This window comes from Crotalus tigris, unplaced genomic scaffold (genome assembly GCF_016545835.1).
Source record: "Crotalus tigris isolate CLP2741 ecotype Arizona unplaced genomic scaffold, ASM1654583v1 scf7180000024471.848039, whole genome shotgun sequence".
Taxonomy (NCBI): Eukaryota; Metazoa; Chordata; class Lepidosauria; order Squamata; family Viperidae; genus Crotalus; species Crotalus tigris.
Genome location: NW_024100642.1, coordinates 92,285 through 112,902, shown reverse-complemented (window position 1 = coordinate 112,902; position 20,618 = coordinate 92,285). Strand labels below are relative to the sequence as shown.

General features: G+C 40.2%; 1 protein-coding gene across 1 annotated transcript in view; it reads left to right on the top strand.

Moving 5' to 3' along the window:
• Positions 1-43: 43 nt before the first annotated feature.
• Positions 44-20,618, top strand: part of LOC120303454 (mucin-2-like) — a 29,767-nt gene continuing 9,192 nt past the window's right edge. The window contains exons 1-2 of the mRNA XM_039333004.1: positions 44-1,451; positions 1,930-2,049. Coding sequence (XP_039188938.1) covers positions 56-1,451; positions 1,930-2,049 — 1,516 coding nt within the window. The 5' untranslated portion in view covers positions 44-55. The remainder of the gene's footprint in view (positions 1,452-1,929; positions 2,050-20,618) is intronic.

The window sequence follows — 20,618 nt, the reverse complement described above, 5'->3', positions numbered from 1 at the left end:
CTCCTACGGCTGTGCAGCTCAGAACCTCGACTTGGAGGTGACCGGTTCCACGCCGATGAGGTCGCCTTCCACTGTGGAGACCAGCTTCACGTCTCTTGAAGGTCAAACCACGCCAACCTTCAGCAAGGTTTCTCCCACTAAGGCCGAGCTGACCTCAGCAGAAGTGACCAAAACAGCTTCCCCAGCATCCGAGTCTCCCCTGGCCACGTCTCCTTCCATGCCGACCGTATCCTCTCCGGCTCGGACCTCGCCGCCATCGTCTCCCTCAGAGACCACCATTGCATCCCATGGCACGAGTTCTTCTATTCATGCAGAATCCACCCCAGCTGAAGGCGGCACCACCTCTTCGCTCCATTCGACACGCTCAAGCACTGCAGTCCCAGAAACCATGTCCTCCGCAGAGTCGGTGGCCTCTATTGTCACCACGACAGCTACTGTTGGCATGACTGAGCTAACCTCCGCCAAGGAACAAACTAGTCCCTCCCTCGCCCACTCTTCTACCATGCAGCCGAAAGGAACCTCACCGCAGGAGACCACAACTCAACACCCGCCTTCTGGCTCTTCCACAGGGGAACCGGAGGTCAGCTCTGCCCGAGGCACCTCCGTTTCCCCGTCAACTTCTTCCCCTTCCAGTCACCACTCTTCCATTGCCCTTACCAAGGAAACCACCGTCTCCTTCCGGTCCACCCGTCCTCCAGCCAAGGTCGAATCAACAGCAGTTGAGGGGACCAGCCCTTCCCTCTCTTCGGCAACATCTCCTACGGCTGTGCAGCTCAGAACCTCGACTCTGGAGGTGACCGGTTCCACTCCGATGAGGTTGCCTTCCACTGTGGAGACCAGCTTCACGTCTCTTGAAGGTCAAACCACGCCAACCTTCAGCAAGGTTTCTCCCACTAAGGCCGAGCTGACCTCAGCAGAAGTGACCAAAACAGCTTCCCCAGCATCCAAGTCTCCCCTGGCCATGTCTCCTTCTATGCCGACTGTATCCTCTCCGGCTCGGACCTCGCCAACATCGTCTCCCTCAGAGACCACCATTGCATCCCACGGCACGAGTTCTTCTATTCATGCAGAATCCACCCCAGCTGAAGGAGGCACCACCTCTTCGCTCCATTCGACACGCTCGAGCACTGCATTCCCAGAAAACATGTCCTCCGCAGAGTCGGTGGCCTCTATTGTCACCACGACAGCTACTGTTGGCATGACTGAGCTAACCTCCGCCAAGGAACAAACTAGTCCCTCCCTCGCCCACTCTTCTACCATGCAGCCGAAAGGAACCTCACCGCAGGAGTCGACAACTCACCGCCCGCCTTCTGGCTCTACATCAATGTTTTCCACATTCCATCTTTTTCCTGTTACAGATATTTTCTCTTCGATTACTGAGAGTAGAATTAAAGAAATGACTGTTACATCTGAAGAATCAATAATGTTCCCATCTTCTGTCACTGGAGCAGGTAATATTTCATTTTTCAATTTTATTTGCCTTTTATGTTTGTTGATCCTATTGTTTTTGCAGAGGTGATGTTTATGTGTTCCTTATAGGCAAAGCTGTTTTTAGCCGTCCTTTGCTGTCTTTTCTTCGTAATTTATGTTTTGGGGAAAGCTGAATTTAGTTTTTCTGATTTTGTAAATGTACCATAAATAAATGTCCACTGTCATTCTATATAATTGTTTTTATGGCAATAAATCCTTTTGTTCTGATCCTAATTATTTTAATATTAAAAATTCAAGAAATAGTTGGATGTTGTTTCCCAATAGTTTATATTCGTATTTGTTATCAAAGTTTGGGTTGCTTTAAGGCTATTCTTTGTTTTTATGTGTGTACAATTAAAAAGTCCAAAATTATTTTTTAGAAAAGCATGGGTATATTTGATATTTTACACAGTAGGAATGTTTGGAATAGTTTTCTTAAGTTTTTTATTCTTTTATTAGGCGATATAGTACATCCTGTCACAGTTAGTCAAGAAGGAACTGAGTACCAAAAGACAATCTCTCAATCATCTCTACCATCCCTGGTCTCTTTTCACACAGTGGAAACTACCAATATGCATGGTAAGTTACCTGAATTTTATACTTTTGAAATTAAGCCAATTGCAAATGGTTTAAAATAACCAATGTTAAATATAGGTAGCTCTCATTTAGCGATCATTCACAGTTAACAGTGGTGATGAAAATGTAACTTTACTACCAATCCTTGCATTTGCAATCTTCGCTGGTCTGTAAGCAAAGGAAAACTGAAGTAAGATCATAAATATATTCACTGTTTCACTTAGAAACTGCTTTGCATAAGGACTGAATTGCTGGCCCCAACTGTGGTTACCAAAATTTTATATATACATTGTTGCTTGCTTTTGGAACTTTGAGCTAAAATTGGGGGAGAGAGAGAAAATTTACCAGCACCACATTCCAGGGAGAGCCACCTGTTTTTATAGCATTTGAAGACCCTGTAAAGTAGCATGAAAATAGGTTAAGAAGTTAAGTCTGCTTTTACTTTGTGATTCCCCCCTCCCCCAAATAGATAATTGTATCTATTTGGTTAAATGGGTCAGCCTACATTTCACCTGTGGGAGTCAGAACCCAAATTAAACTCTTAATATTCATTGTAGCTGTTGTCTGTAGGATGAAGGCCTGTTCCGCATGTTTCCAACCAATACAGTCTTCAATGCAGCTTGTTTTAGGTCTCTTTTGTGGACGCTTTTTATCAAGGGGGATCCATTCTATGACTTCCTTGGTCCACCTAGCACCAGTTCTTCTTGCTATGTGACCAGCCCATTTCCATTTTAATTCTTTTACTCTTTCGATGGCATTGTGTATTTTCGTTTGTTCTCTAATCCACGTGCAGGTCTTTCTATCTTGTCTTGTGGTACTGAGCATGTATCTTTCCATGGCTCTTTGCACCACTCGTAGCTTTTGTATCGATTGTGAGGTTAGTGTCCATATTTTGCTGGCATATGGTAGAACACGTAGCACACATTGATCGAAAACTTTTCTCTTCAGGCATAGGAGGAGTAAAATTGTTAATATTATTGTAATTAAAGAACTGGGGTTAGCCATTTCTATTAATTGCCCCAGTCCTGTCTTGGCATGATTACAGAACATGACCAGGACAGGGACTTTTTTCAAATGTGCCTCCATCTTGTTTGCATTCATTTCAGTACCTTGATCCCCAAATAGATCCTTTTGTTCTCTTCTCCTACTCTAACTCTAGACATCTTTGCATGCATTTCAGATGGACTTGAAAATTTACTGATTTAATTAAAGGGACAAATTGGTAAAAGTACTGCTAATGGTAGTTGAGAAAGACAGTAAAGTAAAAAGGCAGGGATACAGCATTGTAATTAGCCAAGTTAGTTGTCAGGTTTAGATGCAGGGTTTTAGGTATTTATTTGATTATTTATTTGATTTTTGAGACCATTTGATCAACTAGCAACTCTTTATGGTATAAGGCTATTTTTATAGTGACTGTAAATATATCGTGTTGTATACTGCTTTTATTGCTGTGATGTAACTTTTACTGTTACTAGTTTTTGTTGATTAATTTTGTTGATTCCACTTTGGGGCACATAATGAGCAATATTTTTGTTGGTTGGTTATCAACTATGGGCGGCAGTGATTGGAATGACCTCTTGATGGCAGCAAAAATGTCTGTTTCTCTTTATAGTACTGCCATCTAGTGTTCTAGTATTTATAGTCTAAACCTGAGACATGCTACCAAACACAATCTGGGATTGTCTAAATGAGTGTTTCTTTCTTTTTTTTTTTTTTACTTTTTTCTCTCAGAACCCCTTACCACTTTAAAAAAATATGGAGGACTATACCATTTCAGACAAGTGACTGTCTAGTCTCTTCTTAAACGTCTCCAGTGATGGAGCAATCACAACTTCTGTTCCACTGGTTAATTGTTCTCAGTGTTAGGAAATTTCTCCTTAGTTCTTACTCCCCTCCTCATTTAGTTTCCATCCATTGTTTCTTGCCTTGCCTTCTGCTGCTTTGGAAAATAGGTTGACCCCCTCTTCTCTGTGGCAGTCCCTTAGATATTGGAACACTGCTATCATGTCAGCCCCTAGTCCTTCTTTTCACTCGACTAGACTTACCCAATTCCTGCAACTGTTTGTGATATGTTTTAGCTTCCAGGCCCCTAATCATATTTGTTGCTCCATTCTGCACTCTTTCCAGAATTTCAACATCATTTTTATATTGTGTTGACCAAAACTAGATGCAGTATTCCAAGTGTGGTCTTACTAAGGCTTTATAAAGCGGTACTAATACTTAACATGATCTTGATTTTGTCCCTCTGTTAACACAGCCTAGGATTGTATTGGCTTTTTGCTTCTTCCTAATTCACATGGAGATAAAAGGAGGGAAGGGAAAGCACATTCAGATGTGCAAGATTCTGTTACCATAGCTCAATATATTCTGTTATTATAGCTCTTACTATAAGCATATAAACAGCATATAAATACTGACATAAGTGTCATTGCTTTCTTAGTCTGGTTTACCTTGTAGGACTAATACTCTCCCCACTACCTGCTTGAGATGAAATTAAACATGATTCACAGACCACTAACAGATCGACAGCTTCTGAACAAGATGTGGAAATGAGGGGGCTGTACTGCAATCTTGCCAGAAATAAAGAGTAGTAAGAGATTAAACGAAGTCTGAAAGATGGGATTGGGCAGCTGTTCAGGGAAAAAGTGGATATGCTTTATCAAAGTTGTGCAAAAGTTTCAATTTGGAATTTTAGTCTGATAATTCACACTACAAATGAACCCTAAACGATACAATACAGTATATTATCTGTCCCATAGATCCAATGGGAGTGGGATAGTCTAGATTGAAGTATCATAAAATGAACTCAGATACATTTAGTGAAAAATCTTATTAAAATAAATTTTAAAGGATTTCCAAAAATGTCACCTAAACTCAAGGTTCTGTTTCTTTGCTCCTGTGATCTGGAAAATACATGGCAAGATTCTTTGTGGGCAACAGACTTGGTCAAGAAGCAGGAAGACTAAAAATAACCAGCCAATATTGTTAGTTTTCTCTTCTTTGGTTCACATGATACTCAGATGGCTTTAATATATAGTAGTAACATTCCTTTTTCCTTCTTCCCCCTTTAATTCTACAAATACATTTATTTTTACCGTGCATACCACACATAAGCCGCGACTCTATTGTTTGGCTGTCAATGATTGACGCAGGAACACTTATACTGGGTATTTGAAAGATTGATGACTATCAAGTTGAACTATTAGGAAGTTCCCATTTGATGCATGCAGAGAATTCAGATTTCAGGTTGTTGACTAATTCACTACACTGGCTGTAGGTGGTGGTTCTCAGTTAGATCCAGCAGAGGGGTGTGTGCAATTGCAGGAGATAAGTTTCAGCTTAAGCTTAGAGAAGAATGAATTTGCTGCTCACTCAGCTGTATTATCATTCAAGCAGTATTAACAGGTGCTTTAACCAAATCCAGAGTCACAAAGAGGTGAGCAAACCTTCTGAATTTAATAAAATTCAAATGCTGGTGGGATATTAAGCAATGAAATTAAATCAGGATAAAATAAACTAAAGAAATAAAACAAATCTTGTTCTTAATGTTCTTAAATGTCTACACAGGTAAGTGCATATAAACCAATAGCCACAGAATAGATAGATCAGAAGAAGTGAAGCTTTACCTTGCAATAATATATACATTGACTTGTAAGTAATAATTTCTGAATTCAGTGGCACTTTTTGCCTGATCATTGTATTTGGAATCACATCTTTCTGCAGATACAAATCCATGTATATGTACATTTGTAGTAAGTTAGGCGGTTTAAAAAAACAAATAGTAAAATCCCACCTGAAAAAGGAGTGTAGGGACATTTGAACAGGGAATCTTTGGCTGAATTTGCATGTTATGCTAACCTCTAGTTAATAATAATAATAATAATAATAATAATAATAATAATAATAATAGTTGGAAGGGACATTGGAGGTCATCTAGTCTAACGTCCTGCTCAGGCAGAAAGCCCTATACCATTTCAGACAAATGGCCGTCCAGTCTCTTCTTAAAAACTTCCAGTGTTGGAGCTTCTGGAGGCAGGTTGTTCCACTGATTAATTGTTCTGTAAGGAAATTTCTCCTTAGTTCTAGGTTGCTTCTCTCTTTAGTTAGTTTCCATCCTTTGCTTCTTGTCTTGCCTTCAGGTGCTTTGAAAGAATAACTTGACTCCCTCTTCTTTGTGTTAACCCCTGAGATATTGGAACACTGCTATCGTGTCACCCCTTGTCCTTCTCTTCATTAAACTAGACATACCCAGTTCCAGCAACCATATGTTTTAGCCTCCAGTCCCCTAATCATATTTGTTGCTCTTCTCTGTACTCTTTCTAGAGTCTCAGCATCTTTTTTACATTGTGGCGACCAAAACTGGATGCGGTATTCCAAGTGTGGCCTTACCAAGGCATTGTAAAATGGTATTAATACTTCACATGATCTTGATTCTATCCCTCTGTTAATGCAGCCCAGCATTGTGTTGGCTTTTTTGGCAGTTGCAGCACACTGCTGGCTCATATTTAAGTGATAATCCACTAGGACTCTGAGATCCCTACTATTGAGCAAGGTACCCCCTATACTATACCTGTACATTTGTTTTTTCTTGCCTAAATGTAGAACCTTACTTTTTTCACCATTGAATTTCATTTTGTTAGATAGCGCCCATGTTCAAATCTGTCCAGGTCCTCCTGTATCTTAAGCCAGTCTTCTGGAGTGTTGGCTATTCCTTCCAGCTTGGTGTCATATGCAAATTTGATGAGTTCCCCATCTATCCCCTCATCCAGATCATTGATGAAGATGTTGAAGAGCACTGGGCCCAGAACAGAGCCCTGGGGCACCCCACTACACTCTTCCTTCCATGTAGATGCGGTTCCATTGAGGATCACACGCTGAGTATGGCTGATCAGCCAGTTACTGTGCTGTCTAACCCACATTTTTCTATCTTTTTGAGTAGTACGTTGAATAGTACGTATGTGATCCCCTTTTGTGATCTTCTGACAAGCTTATTGTAGCCTTTAATGCTATGATGACCTTTCCAAAAGATATTTTTCTTAAAGTTCCTCTTATCAAGGGCGTGAGATGAACAATTCTAAGGAGCTTGTGCAATGACAGAGAGGTGTGTCCTCTTTCCACTGTCCTACTACAAAAATTGGACCAACCCAGCACGAAATGGCAATAGACCTGATACTTGATGTAGGAATTACAACTATCCTTTCTAGCAAGTTAGAGGAGAGACAGAGGAAATATTACAGTTTGGATGTGAGAGAAGAAGCAGCAGAACTTTGATTTTGTGATCTGTTTTACAACGGGCCGTTTCCAGGAAATGGGCATTTTCTTGGTCATTTTTTGTCTCTTGGGTAAGTGCAATTCTTAGAGAAAAAAAATCTTGCAGATGTTGCAGGAGTTGGATTTGCCAGAAAATGCAGATAGCATCCTGGCATATACAGCTCACTGCAGTACCTTGTGCTTTAATTGCTTAAAATACAATTTGGTTGTATTTAGGAATGGATATATTGTAAAAGACAAAACCAAATCAAAGGTTCCTCAGGTTGGTTTATTGGAGTTAATACTGACAGTTAATCTCTAGAGACTTTTCATCTACATTAGTGGTGGTTGCAAATTGCTGATCAAGATACTGCAAACTGTTTTCCCTTTTTAAATAGAAAGCATTGACAATTCAAAATTCAAGGTTACTATTTCTTAGAGATATAAGGCTAGAGAGAATTTTATATATTTTACATGTTATAGCCTGTACATATGGAGAGATATGAAGGGGTGAGGGAAATTAGAATGAAGGAAACAGGACTGATTTATCTATCACATTTGTATAGTCCCTCATCTCACATGAAAGTAACTCATATGCATATGGTAATATCTTTCCATTATACTTAGAAATGGATAATTTCTGAATCCTCCAGCTATTTATCTTAGTTTAACTTCCACAAAATCATTTCATCGTGTGCCATCAGATTCACTTAGCAACTGTGTTACTAATTTAACAACTTCACTTAACAAATGTGGCAAGAAAAGTCGTAAAACGGGGCAAAACTCACTTAACAAATTTCTCACAACAACATAAATTTTGTGCTCAATTGTGGTCGTAAGTTGAGGACTACCTGTAAAATGCTGGTCTAAATGCTGAACAAGAAGAGCTATTAATTTACCGATTTTTCATTTTCATTTTCCACTGTTTGTACTCTGCCCCAGTTCAAAAATTCTGGGCCGTGTACAATAAAGCATATGTACAAAAGTAAAAAATTCAAAGCAGATCAAATCTATTTTTGATGGATGTTCAGAACAATTAGTTAAGACTAAAGACACTACTAAAAAGCCAGTTCAATATAGTGGTTAAGGCATCAAGCCTTACTTAATCGCTAATTAACTGGGACATTTTGAATTCTAGTCCCACCATGGGCATGAGGCTAGTTGGGTGACTAGGAAGCCAGCAATTGCAAATCATTTCCAAAAACCTTACCAAGAAAAGTGCAGGGACTTGTGCAGATAGGCATAAGGAGTCAAAAGCTTATTGAAAAAAAAAAACAAAAGCAAAATACACACACACACACACACACAAATACAGAGAATGGTATACAATTGTTTTAATTGCTTTAAGGGGTAGCAGTGGGGAAAAGACTAAGTGTCCTTCCAAGGGATGCGAGTGCCATAGTGTGGGGGCATGAAGAGGCCCAAACCCTATATACATTTTGTGGGTGACTGGAGGTATTCCGATAGAATAGAATTCTTTGTTGGCCATGTGATTGGACACACAAGAATAGGAACACTTGCTGGAATTGGGTACGTCTAGTTTAATGAAGAGAAGGACGAATGGGGACATGATATCAGTTTTCCAATATATTAGGAGTTGCCACAAAGAAGAGGGAGTCCAGCTATTCTCCAAAGTGCCTGAAGGCAGGACAAGAAGCAACGGATGGAAACTAATCAGGGAGAGAAGCAACCTAGAACTAAGAGAAATTTCCGAATAGTTAGAACAATTTATCAGTGGAACAACCTGCCTTCAGAAGTTGTGAATGCTCCAACACTGGAAGTTTTTAAGAAGAGACTGGACAGCCATTTGTCTGAAATGGTATAGGGTTTCCTGTTTGAGCAGGGAGTTGGACTAGATGACCTCCAGATCCTTCCAACATCATCGTCCTCATCATCATCGTTGTTGTTGTTGTTCATAAGCTCTCATCAGGCTTTCTCATGATGTTTGAACTGACAATTTGAAAATTTCATGGTGCTTGATGCAGCCTCCTGCTTTGTAAGTAATAACCAGCACTTTGAATTGGGCTTGGAAGCCTGCTGGTGTTCAGTGCAAGGAGCTGAGAAGGATGTTATTTTGTAGTGATGGGATTGTCGAAACCAGGGGCTTTCCATCTATTTCAGGCCCTGGAAGATGTTACGGTAATTAAAAAAAAATTTTTAGAACCCTTGATCATAAGGCAAACTCTAGAGGTAGAAAATTGGTTGCATGCAAGTGAATTTTTTTTTCTTCCTTGTCTTGAACACCATCAAGAATACTATCAAGTTCTTTTTATGTTATTAAAATGATCAGGAAAAAAAAGAATACTATCAAGTTCTTGCAGAAACTTAGGATTCTACAGAACACAGTTTTTAAAACCCTTCTCTAGGGTTTGTAGCATGGTCATTATACTCTGGACCATTTGCAGCTTCCACATCATCTATAAAAGATGCCCCATGTAGAGTGTCTATGGAGATTCTCAGTCTGACCAGAACTGAAGAAGCTTCTTGAATGAGAAGTGAAACGTCTGATGCCTTAACCACTATACTGAACTGGCTCTATGGTAGTATCTTTAGTCCTAATTAATGGTATTGAGCATCCATCGAATGTGGATTTGATCTTTGAATTTTTACTTTTGTATGTTTACTTCGTTGCATACTTGGATAAGTAGCAAAATGTTTTCAAGGGAAAAAAAAATCAAGAAAGTACATTTGCTTTTTGAAAAGCACCTTTGAGACACCTGTGTAGAATGTGTTACATTTTTCATTTTGAATATATTGAAAATTAGCCTTCATGAATAAGAACGGTGTAAGTGTACCAGAAGTGAACCCAGCCCCCCTTACTCTCTCTCTTCTCTCTCTCTCTCTCTCTCTCTCTCTCTCTCTCTCTCTCTCTCTCTCTCTGTATGTGTGTATGTGTGTGTGTGTGTGTGTGTGTGTTCTAACAGGCTGGAAGGTTAAAAAAAAGTATTTCAATACAAGCTCCATTTGTTTTGACTATGAATAAAAAGGATGGAGGATTTGCATTGCAATGCTGCATCTGGCCTGTTTTGGGCCTACCCAGGAAAAGATTTTTTAAAAAAGATATTCCAAATCTTTGATTTCCAATTTGCTAGCATAAAATATGGAAAATAGAGATATATGGACTGGCCAAGAGTCCATTTATCCAATAAATCAAAACAGAACTTTTCTATTTGAGAATTCTTAAGTTTGCATTTTTATTAGGTAGCTCTTAATTTGGTCTCTAAAAAAGTATCCAATCTATTTAGCAAAAGCAGATGTTTTAAGACAAAATGTGTTGAATGATGCCTATTTTGAAAGCCAGTATATTGAGTGACAGGCATCTTCATTCTGCTTTCTAAAAAAAAAAAATATACAGATTTGTAAATCAAAGAGGCCTATCCTTTTTATTCAAAATTTCTGTTTGGATCAACACAGGCAACCCTGGGGAGGTGTCTTCAAAACAATCAAGATGGTGGCCACAACTATGCGACTGACACCCTGCCCCATTTTTATACAGAGAGTATTTCACATACCACATATAAGAAACAGGGATGGGGCTGTGATTGTGTGGTAAACAATTGCTATCTTGACTTTTCAACACATGCACACACATATGGGTCCTCCCCTGTTGGGTGACAGTCAGCCAGGTAAGAATTTCACAGGCAGATTACAAAGATGAAGCTCCATGACTAACACACTTGTTTGATTACCGTAAAAGAATTTACCTGATCCCTTGACCACCACACCTTGTAGCTGCAAATTCCACAACTATACTTTTGCTGGCAAGCTCTACAGGATGATGTTGCAAAGGGAGAATGAGACATTTCTGCCCCATTTCTTATAACTGTGAAATTTATCCCCAGGGGCTTAAGGCAAAAAAAGGAAGTGATTCTACATTCCACGTTCCCTTATTCTAGTGCAGGGGTAGGCAACCTTGGCTCTTTTATGACTCGTGGACTTCAACTCCCAGAATTCCTGAGCCAGCCATGCTGAGGGGAAAGGGAGAGGTTTCCAAGCTGAGCCATGCTGGCTCAGGAATTCTGGGAGTTGAAGTCCACGAGTCATAAAAGAGCCAAGGTTGCCCACCCCTGTTCTAGTGTTTCTCAACCTTAGCAACTTTAAAATGTGTGGACTCCAACTCCCAGAATTCTCTAGTCAGGGAAATTCTGGAAGTTGAAGTCCACACATCTTAAAAGTTGCCTAAGTTGAGAAGCATTGCCTTACTTAGTCAATGCAGAGTTAAGTTTCTGGATGGACAGTTTTTTACTACAGAGTGATACGCCTGGAGCTGGCAATCCCAAACTTACTATATTAAAGGTAATCTGGATTTCATTCCATTTCATTCACCTTTAAGCTAACTGAAATTAAAAGTAGCTAAGATTACTCTATTCCAGCAACTTATTTAAGAATGGCACAATTAACTAATCTGTTTACTATTTAAATAAACAACTGATTTAATAATTGTGTTAATTTATTTCATAATTATTATATAGCCTATTTATTTAGTTGTTTCCACTTCCTGTTCCCATAAAGATTCAGTTATCTTTCTGGAGGCCTTTGGAGACCACAACCAAGGTCTTCTGGATCTGGATACAGCTCTAGTCTAGGGGCCCAAATTATGCAGTAGATGTTGCCATAAACCTGGGGAATAACTCACTGTGGTCAACTTCCTTTTAAAAGGTGAACAGTGCACTATTAAAAAAGAAAGAAAGAAAGAAAAGCAGGTTTTCGGGAGCTGAAGGTTGTAGTGACTTGAGGGCATTTTTTAAGTCAGTAGGGTGCAATTTGGAGCACATTTATGTTTTGGAGATGGGTGAGGTTACAAGTCTGTATCATAATTTAATGTATAAAGCCTGTTAAAGAGCTTAACATGCTGCTTTTTTACCTATGGAAAAAATCAGCAGGAAATTATGCTGTTGTAAAGATAGTCCTTGACTTACGACCATTCATTTAGTGATCATTCAAAATTACAATGACTCTGAAAAAGTGATTTATGACTGTCGCGTTACACCCCTCCCCCCCGGAGTCACATTATCAAAATTTGGGTGCTTGGCAACTGGCATGTATTTATGATGGTTGCAGTGACCATCATTTGTGACCTTATCTGATTTCTGAAAAGCAGAATCAAGCAAAATCAGTGGGGGAAGCCAGATTTGCTTAATAACTATGTGATTCACTTAACCACATTGATTCACTTAATGATTGCAGCGGAGAAGGTCATAAAACTGGGTGCAACTCATTTAACAAATATACCGTAAATGCCGGCGTTTAAGACGACTTCCGAGAGCGCTGAAATCGGCACCAAAGACGGGGGTCGTCTTATACGCCGAGTCGTCTTATACGCCAGAAATACTGGTAGTTTCCGGCGTATAAGACGACGTTCTAGGAATGCGGCCCGGCTATAAAGACAGGGGTCGTCTTATACGCCGGGTCACCTTGTACGCCGGCATTTACGGTATGTATGTGTGTGTGTGTATGTGTGTGTGTGTGTGTGTGTGTGTGTGTATATATATATATATATATATATATATATATATATATATATATATAATTAACATAAAAATTGAGGAACGTAGTCTCCTGGGTGTATACATATTCAATTGCTATTAGCAATTCCTGTGCGCACCCATTGATGAATGAAGAATTCATTGACAATAGCAACCCACCCCCTAGTGCCCTGGATGCCCCGAACACTCCTCCCCTTCCCCCTCCCTCTCCTCGATATTGCGTCCGACCTACTGACTGCAACCGCCCCATTAAGGGTCCCATCACGCGTTCCCAAGTATTACGGTGGAAACGTGAGGGTGCATGCGCGAAGACCGCAGTTGGAATTTCCTCCGAAGGGAGAGTTGAATCGGACGCCAACTAACAGGAACGGAGATCGCAACGAACTGCTGTGCATCCCACGCACGGAAGGGCGGCGGGTTGGGGGCTATAGGGGAAGATGGGAGCACGCATGGGGTAGCATGCCCCCTGAGAGTGACACATCAGACACGGGGGAGGAAGATAGCCAGATCTGGGATTTCTTCGCAGGATTGGTCTGCAGTTACACATGTTACTCTAGTGCGTAGTGACATGGAATGCTCGCCTCCCAGCCTAGGAGCCGCACGCAACAGAGAAGTAATCAGCTGCAAGAACTTAGAACTCAGAAATACTTCTGACATGAGTGATGAAAGGATCAATCGACCTGGCCCCATAACGAGGTCTATGAGCCGTGTGCAGGCGCGTTTGTGCTTATAAACGAGCTCCCCCACCCTCTGGCTTTTAACACCCTGACGATGATGGCAGCAATATAGCCATCGAAAGCTAGGTTATTTATTTATTAAACATTTAATTGTTTTACCTTCTGGTGCTCTTTTGAATATATATATATATATATATATATATATATATTACCTTGAATGTGCACCCTGTCAGCCCAAATATGGGAGAAAGAAATCTTCTTTCTTTTCTTTTACACTAAACTACACTTTTCATATATATATATATATATGGCAAGTGCTCCTCCTAAGATTCCCAGCCAGTTGCTATGCCTGCTGTTCTGGACTCATTAGCCCGAGAACTTTTTCAGAGGCACTAGGTTGGCGACAGGAACTGAAGATAACATTAGATCGAAGTGGACAACCACATTTCTGCAAAAAGCCATGTTCTCTCCTGATCAAATCTCTGAATTTAGGCCAAGTGTTTATATGGAATTAGAATGAGGTTCCTCTGTATTATATGGACCCGTGAGCTGATTCCACAAAACACTGGTTCCTGTGTTGGAGTTCCCTAAAATACATTGCTCTGAATTCACGGCATGGCATCATGCTATGGGTGTGGGTGCACATGTACCACTCCCATTCTCTTTGAATTAATAAAACAGGGAATAAAGCTGGTTTTTTTTGCTGGCTGGCACCACACACCTGACGTGGGCCTTGCCTGGCTGGGGTAGATTCCAGATCTTGTCACAAGCAACAGGGTAGGACTTCTCCACCCTGTTTTAGAAGGTGTGAGGAAGGTGTGATAGGATTGCTAGTGGCAGAATCCACTGGTCCAGTTAAATAATGTGGTATGCTTCTTGTTCATAAAAAGTGTCTTCATTTGTTCTCTAATAGAAACCAGGTACATTTGGAAAGCTCATAAATGCAGAGAAGAAGACAAGATCATTCTTCTTCCTCCTCATGGGTCAACCTCTAAGGAAAGCTACCTGTGATTCAGGGAGAAGTTTACAATTTTCAAGACTAGGGCCCTTTATTCTGATCTTCTGTGATCCTATCCTCTTTGAAACCCCCTACGTTGATGACCATTTTCCCTAACTGATAATAATGAATGAATTCTGTAGCTTAAGGATGTATTACATAAGATACCTTTTTTTCGTCATCATGAAACACTCTGTTTTTAATTCCCATGGTTGACTAACTTCTTTGTATGAAAGGGAATAATCGCTCTCTGTCTGCATTTGTTGTTCTATGCCTGCATTTATCTAATGTATTTGTTATTCTAACATTATCTAACACGTTTCCATTTATCCAGCTTTGCCCTAAGCTAAATTTGGAAAAGTAATCTGTAAGCTTTCTTCATACAATTCTTCATACAGCACGTTTAGTTCCTAAAGCCACCGGGGGTCAATCTGATTGGGCTGCTTTGTAGGTCTACAATAACTTCTCCTTCTCCCCTTCCCCCAGAAAAGTAGCTCTTTTCTGCAGCTTTTCCCATTGTACAATTCTTTTTGAATGTAAAAGAATTACCGGCAAACATGTAGAGGACAGGAATTTGAGGTGGGGCTTGAGGAAGAGAGTCCCAAAGAAGCATGAGAAAGAAACTAAAAATAACCTTTGATAGGGTTTAGTGCAGACATGTCAAACTCGTGACATCACGTGATGTCGCACAATGTATCGGAGCTTTTTTCCCATTGCTGGCAATGGGGTGAGCGTGGTTTCCTGGTGATGCGTCCGGCCCATGGGCCGGCAGTTTGACACTCCTGGTTTAGTGTAAGACAGGATACATATGAGCAGTATGATAGCCTAATGGTAAAGATATTTGTCTCCCACTCAGAAGGTTGAGTGTTCAGTCCTAGGTAGCAGCAAATATTTTTCTCCTGGGCCTCAAAAAAAAAGAAAGAAAGAAAATCTGCTGAGAACTCCACATGGCATCAGGAAGGGCATCCGGCCAGTAAACGCTCAGCTCTATCCTATCACTCCGACTCTACCTGAATTAAGGAATTACAGAGTCATAAAAAGGTAGTTTAGTGTAAAATGGGATACAAAGAAACATGGACAGTTTTTCAAGATTCTATTATTCTATCCTACTCTAATAATAAATAATTCATTAAATTTGTATGCGGCTTGATTCTCAGTGACTCTAAATAAAGTAGCATTCCTGGAATTCCTACAGTGTTTGCTTTTTGACCTGGCCTATGAAACAATCCCAGTATGATCTTACTATAGATGCATATAAATGTATTTTTATACTGACAATTTCATTTTCAGTTTTTCCAATCTCTTTAACTTTCAGTAATAAGGTGGCCCACCTCAGGCCTTCAGAAACCCACAGCCAAGCTATAAACAGGCCCACTGATTTATTTGATGTTTTTCCAAATAGTTTCAATTTGGAAACCATTTTGAAAAACCCTGTAAGATTTCATGGTTCTATTTCCTCCTCCTTCGTTAGTGAAAGATATTCTAATAATATTGTCTTTATTGACTAAGTCACTTCGCTGTTGGGCTGGCTGATATTTCTTCCAAAGAAAATGGTGCAGTATGAGTGAGCAGACACTGGACCTTTTAAAAAGTAAAATAAAACCAATAAATAAAATAAACATGAAACCTGATCAGGCCACTTCTATCGGGCTACCACTTGTCGGTGCAATTTCTTCCCTCTCCTTCCCAATATTTGTTTATTCCCTATGATAGAAAAGAAAAACTGGATTAATTCAAACCAAGATCCTTGCCTTTCTCCCAGAGGCTTCAGACAAGACACATAGTTCTTTCTCCTTCAATTTTTCTCCTTAAAATCAACCCTTTGAGGTAAGTTGGGTTGAAAGAGATAGACTGACCCAAAGTGAGCCAGTAAAGTTTCCATGCCTGAGGTCTGTCTTTAATCAAATCAAATCAAATCTCCCCAACCCCACTCCATGTCCTTAATCCCTACATCACACCAGCTCACCACACTTTACACCACAATTTTTCTGTCACATTCTCGATGTGTTCTGCTTCATCTTCCAAGTGTCTTCCTCCTTTAAAATATGTTGCTTCTGGAGATGCCATTTTAATATAATAATATAATAATAATAAAGTTGGAAGGGATCTTGGAGGTCATCGAGTCCAACCCCCTGCTCAGGCAGGAAACCCTACACCATTTCGGACAAATGGCTATCCAGTCTCTTCTTAAAAACTTCCAGTGTTGGAGCATTCACCACTTCTGGAGACAGGTTGTTCCATTGGTTAATTGTTCTAACTGTCAGGAAGTTTCTCCTTAGTTCTAGGTTGCTTCTCTCCTTGATTAGTTTCCTTCCATTGCTTCTTGTCCTGCCTTCAGGTGCTTTGGAAAATAGCTTGACTCCCTCTTCTTTGTGGCAGCCCCTGAGATATTGGAACATTGCTATCATGTCCCCCCTCGTCCTTCTCTTTGTTAAACTAGACATACCCAATTCCAGCAACCGTTCCTTATATGTTTTAGCCTCCAGTCCCCTAATCATCTTTGTTGCTCTTCTCTGTATTTTTTGTAGAGTCTCAGCATCTTTTTTACATTGTGGCGACCAAAACTGGATGCAGTATTCCAAGTGTGGCCTTACCAAGGCATTGTAAAGTGGTATTAATACTTCACGTGATCTTGATTCTATCTTTCTGTTAATGCAGCGCAGCATTGTGTTGGCTTTTTTGGCAGTTTCAGCACACTGCTGGCTCATATTTAAGTGATTGTCCACTAGGACTCCGAGATCCCTCTTACAGTTACTACTATTGAGCAAGGTACCCCCTATACTATACCTGTACATTTGGTTTTTCTTGCCTAAATGTAGAACCTTACTTTTTTCACCATTGAATTTCATTTTATTAGATAGCGCCCATGTTCAAGTCTGTCCAGGTCCTCTTGTATCTTAAGCCAGTCTTCTGGAGTGTTGGCTATTCCTGCCAGCTTGGTGTCATATGCAAATTTGATGAGTTCCCCATCTATCCCCTTGTTCAAATCATTGATGAAGATGTTGAAGAGCACTGGGCCCAGAACAGAGCCCTGGGGCACCCCACTACACTCTTCCCTCCATGTAGATGCAGTTCCATTGAGGACCACACGTTGAGTATGGCTGATCAGCCAGTTACTGTGCTGTCTAACCCACATTTTTCTATCTTTTTGAGTAGTACGTTGTGATCTACTTTATTAAATGCCTTACTGAAGTCCAAGTAAATTATATCCACAGCATTCCTCTGATCCACTAATTTTGTCACTTGGTCAAAGAATGCAATAAGGTTTGTCTGGCATGATCTGTTTTTGAAAAACCCATGTTGGCTTTTAATAGTGATTTTGTTTGCCTCTAGGTATTCGCTGATTAGTTGTTTGATTATCTTTTCCAGGATCTTCCCAGGTATTGAGGTCAGGCTGATAGATCTGTAATTTCCTGGATCCATTTTTTCCCCTTTTTTGAAGATGGGAACTACATCAGCTCTTTTCCAGTCCTCTGGTAGTTCCCCAGTGCTCCAAGATCTTTGAAAAATATAGTTCAGTGGTTCTGATTCACGGATGTACCAGATCTATTTTCAGAGCTGACACTGAACAGTCTGTTTGGAAATGTCATTCACCTTCAGGGCCTAAATATTGCAAGGAAGTGAAAAATCAAACACTTTCTTTGATTCATCAAATTGCAACACTCCTGCTTATGCTTTCCCCTCTCTCCTCCCTTTCGGTATGAGCAAATGTTTTTTCTTCTCGGCCTTTTAGGCTGAGTCAGTGTCAAAATGGAGCAAGATATGTTTTTATAAAGGAAGAAACTTCCTTGGCACAAGTTTACCTTTTTTTGTGATACCATCTGTCATCTTCTAACACAGTCACAAACCGTTAACACTGAACAGGAGATTAAGGGAGACTTTTAAGTCATTAAATGCATATTGCGCCACAAAGTTTTCTTTTATATAACACCCAGCCAATCTAGCAATGCAAACAATGCAGAGAAGGAAGAATGAGGAGGTGGAGACTATTTTTCTCCTATATTTGGAATTTGGGGGTGAAGGAGGGAAGAACTCCTGTTTGTGTAGAAATGTGTAAGTTTAGTCATTATTCTTCAAATCTGTACTGGATTAAATCCTGAGCTATCATCTCCAGTTTAATTCAGTAAGATTAGCTCTTCCAAGACTGGACAAAATCTTGGGAGAGAACTAAATTAACTTACTTGTAAAGGAGGAGGAGGAAGTGAAGAATCAACCTCGTTTTTGTCATTATTTAATGGAATTACCAATCCTGAGATATGATTGGAAAATTTCTTACTTTCTTCAAGAAATGTGGTGAAATGTGTATCTCCTTCCCTACTATCTGCCCAGAAGGTATATTAGGAAATGCTGTTTTAAGTGGTGCCTCTTCCTGCTGTCTCAAACCTCATCTTATCACACCTCAAAATGGCAGGAAATTGTATCACTGAATGTCAGTCCCTACCTTGTGAGGGATAGCAAAGAAGATCAAGGTCTGTGTACAGCTTTCAAACTCTCTGATTATATAAATTAGCTCAATCCTATGTTAAAATCTGCTTTCTAACTTCATGTAATTTTAGTTTTCCTCTAAAAGTTTTCTGGTTTTCCACTACATTCCCAGTGCCATATTGAATCCTTTCACATTCTTTTTCATTTCTGAATTGATTTTATTCTTACAACGTGTTGATGATTTGGTTTCAACAAGTTCTTGTACATTGCTAGCATAAAATGCTCATTCAAAATACTCATTTGGAATTCGAAGGTCAGAGCAGCCTGAATTTTACAGATACTTCTTTTAGCAAAACCCATTGCTCATAATCCAAACTGATTTGGCTGAAAGAGAAAAGCATGGATTTAAATCTGTAGATTTCCAACACTTGACCCAGAGCCAGCATAAAAGATTGTATGATTCTAAATAATAATGGGATGTTCTTTTGAGAAAAAGGTCAGGACAAAAAAGGGGTATGGTTGTGTGTTTTAAAACTTAAAGAAGCAGGAAGAGATAACAAGATAAAGCAAACAAACAAACACACACAGACACAGGTGTGTGTGTGTGTGTGTCCGTGTGTGTGTTGTTTGAATTGGCTTCTTGCCAATTTGTACTGCTGATCTGGAACACAGAGTCTGTACAAATATTGTGGTTTGTTGCTGTAAGGTTAATTTTGTTTCCAAAAATTAAGATATCACATAGTTAGGTCTTTTAGGCTAAACTGCTAGCGATTTCCTTTCCTGTTACCAACATTGTATGATGTTTGTCCTTGCAGTTGATTGAATATAATTTATGACATCTATTTTTCCTGATGGAAAAAGGTGGAGTTGAAAAAGTCAAGATGGCAGACATAATCACTCAGTTGAAAACCACCCCTTTGAATATGTGTTGACATCACAGCCACATATAAAGGGATGCAGTCAAATCTGTTGTATTGACATTTTTAACACACACTCTGTGGAAACCCCCAAACCAAGCTAATGCCAAACTACCCAACTTTTAGTCATTAGGTATAATTGAAATATTGAGCGTATATTGTGGATACCCTCAAAAAATGTCTGTATATTCACAAACCTATGTCCCAGAAGTTAAACTGTTTTCTGCTATTCTTTCTAACTACAAACCCATCCCAGATACCCTCTACCATCCCAGTTCATACAGCTTTTTAAAGAGTTTGCCAAAGTCTTCATATCGCTTCATAAAGGGCTTGAGGGTTAGAAGAAAGGAACAGGCCTGTCCTTTAGTTATTGTTAAGAAAATCCTGCACATAAAGCCAATTCACTGGCTGGGTTCATCCTACATATTAGCCTGTTAAAATGATCTTGAATAGTTTGGGGTTCAGCACTCAGCAGAATAACAGAATTGGAAGGGACCTTGGAGGTCTTCTAACCCAACCCCTGCTCAGGCAGGTGAACCTTTTAGAGACCGAGTGCCCCAAAACTGTCCCCACCCCACTCCACCCCCCTGCCCTCCTCCGTTCTGCCCCCCCATCCCCTGCCCTGCCTGCCACAGGACCACTCACTGCCTTCAGGGCCCACCACAGATCACCCAGGCAGCACAGCAGTGCTATGGCAGCCACGCCATCTGCCCGCGCCCTGCAGCATCAACTGCATGATGGGGTGTGAAGGCAAAGTCTTGTCCACGCTGCCTGGCTGCCATGTCCTTGGCTGCGCTGCTCCGTGTGGGCCACGCTTGAG